This window comes from Molothrus ater, chromosome 9, assembly GCF_012460135.2.
Source record: "Molothrus ater isolate BHLD 08-10-18 breed brown headed cowbird chromosome 9, BPBGC_Mater_1.1, whole genome shotgun sequence".
Classification (NCBI taxonomy): domain Eukaryota; kingdom Metazoa; phylum Chordata; class Aves; order Passeriformes; family Icteridae; genus Molothrus; species Molothrus ater.
Genome location: NC_050486.2, coordinates 8,822,332 through 8,834,323, shown reverse-complemented (window position 1 = coordinate 8,834,323; position 11,992 = coordinate 8,822,332). Strand labels below are relative to the sequence as shown.

Below are 11,992 nucleotides of genomic sequence, written 5' to 3'. Positions count from 1 at the left end.
TAATATATTGTTGTCCCACAATTGTGAATATTAAAATAGCATAGGATTCTTCAATCCGATTAGATATTGTAGAATTCTATTAAAAGCAGCTTTTTGTGGGGGACAGTAATGTCTGATCTAGAGAGGTGTAGAAAGGGAGACTTGGGCTGTGCATTTCAAAACTGGCTGGTTTTGGGGAGCTTGAATCCACTTTAGTAATGTCTTGAGGGATCATGTATGGCAGCAAGAAAAGAAAATACAATTTCTGTTTTGTAAACATTGCAACATAGTGATGGAACAACAGGCTATGTTCTAAGGGTGAATTTACAAATTCTGACCTGACATTTTAAGGGCAGTGATCTATGAGTTTTTTTAATTGCTATCAAGTGAGCAATACATACAAGCATGCATCTCCTCTGGCTGAAGAGATTGTGTTCATCACAGCATCCCTGTTCATTCTGTTCTCTTCTGCATTCTCAGAATTGCATTTTCTCAGAGAAAGGCCAAGATAATGTAAACTGTAAAATTATACCCACCTATTCCCAAATTTAAGCATTATATCTCTAATGATGCTAAATCAACTGATAGCTATTAGTCAGTGAGTTGACTGTAAATTAGGTTCATTTGTTTTGTTTTGTTTAAAAAAAATACTTGGAAGAGGCATGCTGTATTCAACACAACTCAGATAATAATAGTGGCTATGTTGTTCATGTAAGAAACTCCAAAATTATAAATATCTCTAGCATGCAACTGCCTGGTTTACTCAGGGGCTAGGCTGGAGGATGGGGGAATTGTCTATTTCCTCTGATTTCAGCCAAGGTAAATAATCTGATAACAGAATGCCCTTTAAACTTGGGACTCTGGAGGTTGTGAGGGGAACAGTAATCAGCAAGCTCAAATTGTTCCATAAGCTCTTTGCCTGATTTCACTGTAAAATGATAAATTACAGGTGGCAAAGTGTGTCAAATGGAAGTAGAATCCTGCCAGTCTGGTGCCAAGTTATTTGGAGAACTAATACGAATGAAAATAGTTGAAAATAGTTTTTCCAGTGAATTAACTTGTGACAAAATACCATAGACATTAAGGCATTTGTTGAATACCTTTGAAAATTCAGTTAATTATTTACAAAAGTAATACTTAGGGAGTTTTCACAGTTGGGGGAAACTAGATGGAGACAGTAAAGATGAGATTTAAAAGCTATTTTATCATCCTAGTTATGGTGTGTTCAAGGAAACTCTTTGCAGAAGGTAAATACACTGAATTCTATTGTACATTGAATCTAGACTATGCAGTCTTGGTAACTTAAGTGCAATGTTTTTCATCTCTTTAATGAGTAAACACTGTTTTTTAAATTTAAATACAATTCTGTTGTGACATGGCTGATTCCTGTCTAAGCCTCAAAGCTGTCATATTGAAATGTTCAGCCTTTAGTTCAGAAGAAATTTCTTTAGGAATGTTTTACAATATGTACTATTTGAAATTTTGTACTATTAAAACATTTCATATCTTGAAGTGTCTTGGGGATTGAAGTATTTTTCACTTTGTTACAAAGCAAAATAGTGGAAGTTAAATGGAATCTGCAGAAGTTAATGTGGGGTGGTCCTGCATTTTTCTATCCCTGTTTTCAGCACTGATTTCTTTTGGTTGTTGTTTTTGGGTAATTTTTTTTTGTTTGTTATTTTGGGGTTTCTTTAAGTAACCTTATGTCATATTCAGCACTACTCTTTAAAAAGGTTTTCTTCTATTACTGGGGATTGTTGTTTTGGGTTTTTTTAAATTGCCATTCTGCTTGTTATTTGCTTAATTTCCATTTCTTGTTTCTTTTCTCTTAACTGTTCTTAAATTCCCTTTCTTAACAAGCCTAACTCGTGTATTGCCTCCTAGCAGCTTATCCTGCTTTTCTGGTAGCATTTTCTGAATTAAGGAGCTGAGGCACTGCTAATCCTGACACTTGTCACTGAATTTTACAGTAGGCATTGGCAAGTTTGTGCAGCAAAGGGTTCTCGTGCTTCTGAGCAAAACAGGGTAAAATAAAGGTGTCCTGCATCAGTTTGCTCCAGTTCACTTTAGGAGGTTTTATTCTACAGCTGATATTCTTGTGAAACCCTAGGAATAAAAGCTGATAAAATTGTAGTATGTCTTCATTTCAGCAGGTCTCAGAAGGCCCTTCATGCTTGTAAGTATTCAGAATTTTGTTCTTGTTTGAAAGCCTGAATCAGTCAAGCTGATATTAGATAAATTAATGCAAAAACATTCATATCTGGGCTGGAATTTTTTAGTGGAAAACATATTGATCTTTTTACAGATACACCTTGTGATTTGCCACAGATAGAAAATGGAAACCTTCCCCAGTACTATTACAGTTTCAAAAATTACTATTTCCCTATGCATAAAGGAAAAAAGCTCTCCTATTCTTGTGTGGTTGGTTACACAACTGAAAGTGGGACTCAAGATGGAAGAATAACTTGTACAGCAAAAGGATGGGCTCCAGTGCCTCGATGCTACAGTGAGTTAGCTTTGTTCACCATTGCTTCCAGCAGGGGCATTTCCTGGCTGGTTTTCCTGGGGCATGGAGGAAAAGAAGCTGCATAACAGAAGGGATAAAACGTACAGGGTGCAATCAATTATTTATGTCGAGACTACATAGGTTTATATATGGAATATTTTTACAACAATACATATTTTAAGGGTATTTACCCATTTATATTTTCATATAAGAACATAAAGTTTTCCAGTTTTCTTAGTCTTGGAAAACTATTAGTTTCCCTTAAATGTATAACTTCTTGAGTCTCCCTAGCTCTAGATTCCTTGGCTGTATTCCATGTGGTGGTTTGAGATACAGTTTGATGATTGGAGAAGAGTTTCTTCACTAAATTGAGAAAATCAGATTAGATCAGTATAGCTACAAACCCCTTCTTTTGCTTGCAGGAAAACAAAATTATTCCATTCTTTCTTTCTAACCAAGCTGTCTTCTATCCTTCAGGAAAATGCACCAAGCCTCTTTTGGAAAATGGCTCTTTTTACAGCACAGAAATGGACTTCAAAATCCATGAGAAACTGCAATACAAATGTAATCCAGGCTACCTCACCCCAAGTGGTGCTGCTGAAGATACAGTGCAGTGTCAGCCACAAGGATGGTCCTCCCAGCCAAGCTGTACTAACACACTTGGTAGTGTTGTGCATTTTTCTCCTTTCTAATCTCTTGCAGAAGTCTAGAATTCCTCTGTCCTTGCTGTAGGGCCAAACTGCCTATGACAGGCTGTCAGTTGAGTGCTCCTAAAGCAGGTTCTCAGCTGTACCTCTGGGGAAAAACTTGTTTCACAGGCACATGGTTTTGTGCATTTGTAAAGAAATGTAAAATGATAGCTGTAAAATGATAGATTGTGGTGGTGTTTGCAGGGGTCTCAGGATGAGGGAAGAGACGAGAATGTTGACTCTATGTTTCAGAAGGCTTGATTTATTATTTTATGAAATATATTATGTTAAAACCATACTAAAAGAATAGAAGAAAGGATTTCATCAGAAGGTTAGCTAAGAGTAGAACAGGAATGGAACGATAACAATAGTTTGTGTCTTGGGCAGAGTCTGAGCCAGCTGACAGTGATTGGCCATTAATTAGAAACAAGCACATGAGACCAATCCCAGATGCACCTGTTGCATTCCACAGCAGCAGATAATCAGATAATCATCGGTTACATTTTGGTCCTGAGGCCTGTCGGCTTCTCAGGAGAAAAAAATCCCAAGGAAAGGATTTTTCATAAAACATGTCTGTGACAATAGATGTAAATTGATAGATGTAAAATGAATCAGCAGAGATTAAATCACGCTGTTTCAAATAAAGTTTGTATGGGAATGGATTTCTTTTCCAAATGACAAACAGAAAACCTGTGCCAACAGCTGCATTTGTAGTTATTCATCATTTTACCCAGGATCTGGCCACTTTTAAGGAGTATCTAAGGGAAGCTTTGGAACACTCCCACAAAAGAGCATGCAGTGCTCACGCCTGTGCTTTCTTTCCCTGAGAGCCGTGCGGGGTGCCGCGGCTGGAGCAGGGCGGCGAGGTGCGGCCGAACGGGCCCCTGCGGGAGCGCTGCCAGCCGGGCCCGCGCCCGGCCCCCGGGAGCGCCGCCGCCGCCGCAGCGCTGTGCCTGCCCCGCGGCCGGCAGCTGCCCCCGCGCTGCACCGGTACGTCCTCAGCCCCGGAACTCATCCGCTGGCACAACAAGTCACCTGCTGCTTTCTTCTGCTGCTTTCACCGCTGTGTTTTCTTCCCAGGGATCACTTGCTCCGCTCTGAGTGAAGTAGCTCACGGAGGTTTCTATCCTGTGAAGAAAACTTATGAAGAAGGAGATGTAGTTCACTTTTTCTGTGACAAACATTATTCTGTCACTGGATTTGACTTAATTCAGTGCTATAATTTTGGGTGGTATCCAGACCCTCCAGTGTGTGAAGGTACCCTTCTTTTATAGTTTTACTCTGTCAAATTCTTAGAGAAAAGAAGGTGTGAACCTTCTTTCAAGAAATGCTTTATGAATACAAAATAAAAATACAGTTTGTAGCCTAAATGTAAATCAAGTGTCAGTCAAAGGGCAGGGAGCCAAGGCAACAGGAAGGGGAGCAATGGTAATTGGAACTACATTTCAGTGAACTCTAGCAGCAGGAGAGATACTGTCTCTTACTGTCCAAGTTGTATCCCAGAGAAGCAGGAATCAGCAGTTACAGGGAATTTTTTAGACCCTGAAGCTCAATAAACTGTTCAGAGTACATGAAGGGTTAACCAGGTCTTCTTAATCCTACCTTGTGGGATGGGGAGGTACCTCTTGAGAGGCATTAAAAATAAAATTTGTAGCAAGGTTCTCCTTAGCTTGTGGTACTTTTCAGAGTTGTACAACCTCCCCAAAGTTTCCTTGTTTTGAACAGATTAAATAAAAGGTTGTCCTGAGGACAGGAATACACCTTTAGAAATTGCTATCACTTCCCCAGTCACTGGGGGATAATGGAGAGTCTCAGTAAATCAAGTTCCAAAAGAATGAAAGGAGAAGCAGTTGAGATATAGAACAGAGCAGGAAGCAGCACAAAACAACCTTTACTACAGCTTAGACTCCAACCCTGTGTTTATTCTCATGACACAGCAGGAACTTTTCTTGAGTGAGTGCAGAGAAGGTGGAGATGCTCAGGAGGATGAAAACAAGGCCTAAATCTACTTTTGAGGATACAGTAATCACAAACTTAATTTGGAGATAGGAAATGGGCTATGGTTATTGCTTCTTCTGTAGCATTAGAATTAATACATAATCTGCTTTAAATAGTATATGAATGGAGGGTATGGGAGATTTCTATTTCCTGGAGTCCTACAAAGGATATTTTTTAAGTCTCTGTGGAGAAATTACAAATTTGTTTATAGCAGTACAATGACATAGTACTTTTATTTTATATTTGTGGAATGCAAAATCACTTGTTTGTTTGGGTCTCCCATTGTATTAAGAAAATTTTATTAAGAAATTACTCTGGCTTAGCCAAAAAAAGCCTTTTGAGTGATAGGCTTGCATTGTGTATGGTGAGCTTAATTGTGTACATGGTTTTGGTAAGACAGAAAACAATATGCATTTTTTTATTTTCAGATGTAAAAAATAAATGTCCTCCACCACCACTCCCTCATGGCCATACCAGCACAGCCAGAAGAACATATCATAATGGAGACAAAGTTATTGTACAGTGTACCTTGGGAAGGAGAGGATCTGAGGAAATCCAGTGTGAAGGAGGAAAATGGACATCACCCTCTATCTGTATTGGTGAGTAAGTTACTTCTGTGAAGGCTGACAACTGAACTGAAATGATTCTTCAACCCATGCCTTAATTTTCTGGAGAGTCTCACTTGCTATATCTGCAAAACTGTTGTCCTTCCTCTCTTAAAAGGCTTGAGAGACAAAGTGCTGCATATTTTACAGGCAGTCCGTGGTTCCCAGATTAAAAGCATCAGCCAGGTGAATTCAGCTGCCACCTGTAACATCTTCCCTGGAAAACTGGGATTATTACATTTTGGAGTGCATCATGTCTGCCTGTTTTAGTACTTTACAATGAGCTGTTTCTGTGAAAACTGGTTCTGAGTCTCTGCTATGGTTACAGAAGCTGTGGATAACCAGGAATCTGGGACAGCACCACCACCACTCGAGGCAGATGCAGAAACAAGGGCAAACCAAACACATCACAATGAAGATATGAGTAGGTGAACATTGCTCTTCTTTAAAAGGGATTCTCGAATCCAATTATAGGCATTTTATGACTACTTTTTTTCTTTTGCTATAGGACAGTCCCTTATTCTTGAAAATGCTTGCATGGGCAACAGATGTCAATGTAGTCAATAAATAAAAGGCTATTGTTGCTTTTTTCTTAATTACACCAATAAGCCTGCTGTGTATTTGTAATTTTATTTCATACAGAGCATTTATATTCAGTCATTTTGTACTCTTTAGTATTATTTGGACATGCAGCTTCATGAGTATTTTGTTGTTCCTTGATTAATATTTACAATAACGGTTTTTTTGAACCACTCATAGATGAAACATTTAAAGTAACAAATAAGATGGTCTACATCACATAAAAAGAATTAAACTGTATTGAGTGTAAAGAAGCAAGAGTCAAAAATAGGCATAGATGTAAAGTGTGGAGGGAAATAAAATGCATGTCTAAAATTCAGAAAGTCAAGTGTAGAGTTTCCACAAATGAAACCTGGAAAAGGAATTGTATTGGTTTGGATTCTATTTGTTTGCAAATTTGTTTGCTCAGTCTAGTATTGGTCTAATACTTTCACCTGTGTTAACAATGTTGTAATCTAATCAAGACTTAATTGCCTCTCTCTCTATCCCATATTAGAAATGCAGCAAGACTGTGCCTCTCCACCTGTGATTAAAAATGGTGCTGTCCTGGGCCCAGTACTGGCAAGTTACAAAAATGGTTCCTGGGTAGAATATGTTTGTCAGCATTACCACTTTTTGGATGGGCCCAGCACTGTTTATTGTCACCAAGGAAACTGGACAGAACAACCAACCTGCTTAGGTGAATCTTGGAAGGAAAATTACAAATTACATTGTCATATGTAGTATAAAAAGGGAAAATTGGAAGGAACCTCTAAATAATCTTTTCATTACCATCTTTCCTCTTTTGTTGGAGTTAATAAAGATTCCAGAAATATGAGGATGAACCAAAATTAAATTTTTAGCAGGCCTCTCCTGCTGGGTATCCTCTGGCCTGTTTTTAAAATCTGCCAATTAAATAGATTCCTCTGTTTCCTGAATGAGCTATTCTAGTATATAGCTATTCCTGTTTCCTAGGAGGATTCTCCAATTTCTTTCCTCCATATTGTCCATTCAGATAATTTCTTCCTGTCTTTCAATAGATGATTAGAAAGAATGGTGTAGCCATTCCCAAAATTGCTTTTAGATACAATTAACAAAGAATTAGCGATGGCTTCTTGGACTTTTGTTTTTAAACTTTCAGGCTTTTTTTTTTCATGTGTCTTTATATCTTGTTTCATGCTGGCATGGACTTTCAAATTTTCCTGTGCTGCTTTTATGTATGCTGCTCAAAACAATGTATAGAACCCCCTGGAGAAAATTACCAGTGCTAGCAGGAATACAAACAAGAGTTGTTTGTTTATCTTTCCTTCCTTCCTCTAATGAAACAATTACATTTTACTAACATCCTGTGTTAAATTGGCTCACCTTTCAGTTTGTAATCTACCATGAAAATGAAAATACACAATCACTTCAGTTTTAATTGCATATTTCTAAATGAACAGAAGTTACCTCATCTAGACTGAAATTTTTGGATCTGAGTAGTCAAATTTAAGAAATCCTGTGAAATAATGAAATCTCACTTCCTGTGAGCATTATTTGTCTCATTAGCATCCCAATAAGCCCATCATCCTTTGCATGGTTTTGAGATTTCTTTTATACACTCACCTAAACAGACCAGAAAGAGCACATGCTGATGTTAGCTTCAGGAAAATTCCATGGGAATTTGGTGTTACACTGAGCTTCAGGAAAATTCCACGGGAATTTGGTGTTACCCTGCTGTCACCAGACTGCCAATAACTGAGTTCTCCTTGCCTTTCCCTCAGCAAAGCATCAATAAGGGTCTTTATCAGCCAGTGATTCTCATGGAACTTGTAGAAATTTATTTTGTAGGCTTTATTGGTGGTGAACAGTGGTTTCAGAAGTTAATGAGATTAATCATCTAATGGAAAGCTACAGTCTCTGATGTGATCCTGGCACTGGGTTTTAAGAACCTGTCAGAAAGCAGCCATTCCTTTTGCATGTATTTGGTTTTTGTTGTCACTTCAGACATTTTCTTTCATTTGCATTTTTCTATGCATCTGTAGTTCTTTGTCTTGCAAAATTGAGAAGCATTTTAGAATTATTGACATGGGGTTCTTTCTTCACTCCTACAAAAGGGAGCTAAGAAACCAGTTAAGGTGGCTCCTTATTAAAATACATTTTTATTTCCCAGAACCATGTACTCTGAATGTAACTGATATGGACAGCAACAACTTAACATTGAAATGGAGACGGGAAGAATTAGTTTTCCTCCATGGAGATCTCATAGAGTTTGAATGTAAAGAGGGATATAGTTTTCTCCAGACTGCCATTCCATCTCCTGGGAGGACACAGTGTGACCAAGGCAGACTGAATTATCCAAAATGTGTTATTCAAGGTAAAGCAATAATTTTTTTATTGCATTTTTAATTAATCAATCATCTTAGACCTATTTAGAAATTATTTGATTTGCTTTTAGTGTGGGCCTGGAGCCTGTTGTAAATAACCAGTGTTTAGGCTTCAACAATACAGATGCACAAGGCAACTCTATTGTTGAATATAGCCAAGCTTGGAAAAGTGATACACCTCCCTTTGCTGTGCAAGGCTGTAGAAGGAAGGGGGAAGCTCTGCTCTGAGCCCAGAAAAATGAAAGCTCTGTAGAAAGAGAGCTGTAAAAAGAAAACCTTCATGTTCATTTAATTTATGATAAAGCAGCCAATTTGTTCGTTTCTTATTCTCAAATGTTTTTATTGTTGTTGCAGCTGCTACAGAAAAATGTGGCTCTCCACCCTCTATTGCAAATGGAGCTCTGACTGTCCCAGCACTGCCCCAGTATGACAGTGGCTCTTCAGTTCAGTATATTTGCTCTGACTATCATTTTTTGCAAGGCTCTGAGAGAATCTACTGCTCTGAAGGACAATGGACCTCACCTCCAGTTTGTATAGGTAGGTGTGATAAACAAGATAAAGAAGCACTTATTTCTATATAGAATTCATAGCCTCAAGGAACAGCCTGGGAGTGACCTGGAAGGGCCATCTGGTCCAATCCCCTGCAATGAGCAGGGCTGCTCAGAGCCCTGTCCAGCCTGACCTTGGCCTTTCCCAAGGGAAACAAATAAAGTAACAAATACTTCCTGGGAAAAGGGAAAATAGGGGAAACTGTTCCCGTGTTTTCCCCTTCTCACTGGTGATAATGACTTCCTTATGTCTAGGCTGAATTTATCCTCTTGTAGTTTAAAACCATAACCCCTTGTCCTACTGCTCCAGGCCATACTGAAAAGTCTGTCTCTTTCTTATAGGATCTTCTTCCTTTATGCTCTGGAAGGGTGCAATGAGGTCTCCCTGGATCCTTCTTTTTGCCAGGCTGAACAACCCCAATTGTCTCTAAAATCAGCTCCTTATAATTTATAAATTGAGTATTGTCAGCCAGAACTTTTAAGTCTCAATTTCAACGTCTTCAAATGACATATGAAAGTTTAAATAGAAGCAAGTTAAGCTCATGTGGTGTTTTTTATTTCCTTAACTATAGTATGCCTGCAGTAAAATAAGACAATAGGAAATAATTAGCAGTTTTAGTGTAGCCTGGTCAAAATAGTCTGTTCAAAAAAGAATCAATTTATTAGCAGTGATCAAGTCTCTCTTTTTTAGAGCCGTGTACTTTGTCAAAAACTGAAATGGAGAAAAATAATGTGCTGCTGCAAGCATTCTATGCAGACCAAGTTTACTTTTACCATGGGGATTATGTTGGATTTTACTGCAAACAGAACCATTTTGGAGCAGAATCTGGCACAACTTTATTTCAAGTACAGTGTGAGAGAGGACAGCTGGCATATCCAAGGTGTGTTGAAAGAGAAATGCAAGTATGGACTTGAGGAAAGGCCATAGGAAAGGTATGTATGTGTTCTTTATCTCTTATAAGCAGGTGAATTAGGGTGGCCTCGTGTTCTCCAGGTTGCTCCACTCAGCTTTGGGAAATGAGTGTTGAGTTTGAGCCGGAGGGGGATGGAAGGGAAAGGCCTTTGTGGGATGAGGATGAGCAGTGCAGCACAGGGATGCAATATTAGCATACACATTGAAAAAGCTGGAGGAAGGACTTGTACATCTTAACAGCACTCATGTCTCCCTTCACAGGTAAGGAGCCTCTAAAGGACTGAACTTGAGGAACAATATAAAACAGAAAATAAAGTTCTTAAGGGATCTGTAAAATTTACTTAAAACCTAAAAGTATACAAATTGACTGAGAAGTTAATTTTTTTTAAAAACCTATTTTAAGAATATTAAAATCCAAGTACTTGGTACGATTTCCTATGACACTTAAATATTGATAGTCTTAAGGGTCTGCCTGAGAACAAGTGTGACTACAGCTATGAAGAAAATCCAGGAATATGGACAAAGTTTGCCTTGCATCCATTTTAGTCTGATTTAATAAAAAAGCCACTCTAAGGTGTCTTCTGTCTTTCATGTCTAAACTCATCTGTCTGTGAAATCATACCATATATGGTGCTCTGTATGGCTTCCAAAGCTTTTGCAAGAGTTACACCAATGAATAAGACAAAAAAAGAAATTAAAGCATTCTGTAATAGACAAATTCTGCTTATTTAGTCAGAGCCCAGCCGACCAATAGGTGGAAAAAAGGTTGATAAAAATACTTTACACAGTACATATACAGCAATAACCTTCTTCTTACAGAGCAACCTGGAGCAAAAGGGATTAAAAGGCCCTTGCTGGAACAGCTGTTGGAAGTAGAATTCATTCACCCATCACTTGTTCTGGATGTACACACAACACTGGCTGTGTGGCTGTAACCAGAGGACAGGATGAGGGGCATTGCAGACATGAAGGCAGCATCTTGTTGATGAACTTTGAGGCAAAGAACATATCAAATATTCAAGCTACACGTGGGGCTGCTGCCCCACCTACCTGTTTTAGTGACATGCCACATTTTCTTATTGATTGTTTTAATCCTAGTGTAGCAACAGAATACCTTCTTGTGACCTTTAATGTCCCTTGTAAGTGCCACTTTGAGCTTCAGCTTTTCTATCATTATCCATACATGCCACATCAATGCCATGGACAGCTCACCTTGGAGCCTGTTTTTGCCTCAATCTCCTGTACGTTGATTTTTTTTTCTGCTTCAGAGATCTCTGTGCAGTCTCTGATGAGATAAGTCAGTCTAGGTAAATGTGATTTTCCTCCTGAAGATGAGAACTGAGTAATCTTGTGCTTGCAGGATTCTGTACTTCAAGACCTATAAGCTTTTCTGGACTCCTGTTTTCCTAAATAAGGGGAAGTCTGTTCCCCTAAGGTGTAGGATTTGCACTCTGGTACTTGCTTTTTTCTCTCTTCTGAATCAAGGAGTGCATTAGCACATGGCTGCCACAGCCAGGCTGCCACTGATTTCCACAAGCCACTTTCTCCTTGTTTGTGAAAGGCAGATAGGCTGGGGGTGGCACAGACTAGCCTGTCCAGGACCTGGATCAGGAATTAGTCTCCACCTTCCCCTAGAAATCCCTATCACTTGCACCCCAACATCTTGCCTTTGCAGGCAAGTCTTCCAGAAAAACTGGTTCTGGCTAGAGACTGCCTTAAGCTGTTCAAAGGAGACTCCATTACTTGCTCTTTCTGCTCAGGCACTCAGGACACACACCCCAGACTCATTTCCAAGCAAGTGCATGGAGAAGAAAGTAGGAATAGACAAGG

At 38.9% G+C, this 11,992-nt stretch overlaps 1 protein-coding gene across 1 annotated transcript; it reads left to right on the top strand.

Moving 5' to 3' along the window:
* The first annotated feature begins 35 nt into the window (after window positions 1-35).
* LOC118689241 (coagulation factor XIII B chain-like) lies at window positions 36-10,453 on the top strand. The gene is made up of 12 exons (XM_036387358.1): window positions 36-1,226; window positions 2,285-2,485; window positions 2,963-3,148; window positions 4,003-4,164; window positions 4,255-4,431; window positions 5,601-5,771; window positions 6,106-6,201; window positions 6,853-7,035; window positions 8,488-8,691; window positions 9,056-9,238; window positions 9,941-10,182; window positions 10,424-10,453. The coding sequence occupies exons 1-11, from the start codon at window positions 1,148-1,150 to the stop codon at window positions 10,162-10,164; spliced, it is 1,866 nt and encodes a 621-aa protein (XP_036243251.1). The 5' UTR covers window positions 36-1,147; the 3' UTR covers window positions 10,165-10,182; window positions 10,424-10,453.
* Window positions 10,454-11,992: the final 1,539 nt, after the last annotated feature.

Excerpts from the sequence above, each read along its gene's own strand:
- LOC118689241 (XM_036387358.1), top strand. The coding sequence starts at position 1,148 with ATGGAGACAGTAAAGATGAGATTTAAAAGCTATTTTATCATCCTAGTT. Across the intron at positions 4,165-4,254 it reads GCTGCCCCCGCGCTGCACCG|GGATCACTTGCTCCGCTCTG; the intron begins GTACGTCCTCAG and ends TTTTCTTCCCAG. Across the intron at positions 9,239-9,940 it reads CTCACCTCCAGTTTGTATAG|AGCCGTGTACTTTGTCAAAA; the intron begins GTAGGTGTGATA and ends TCTCTTTTTTAG.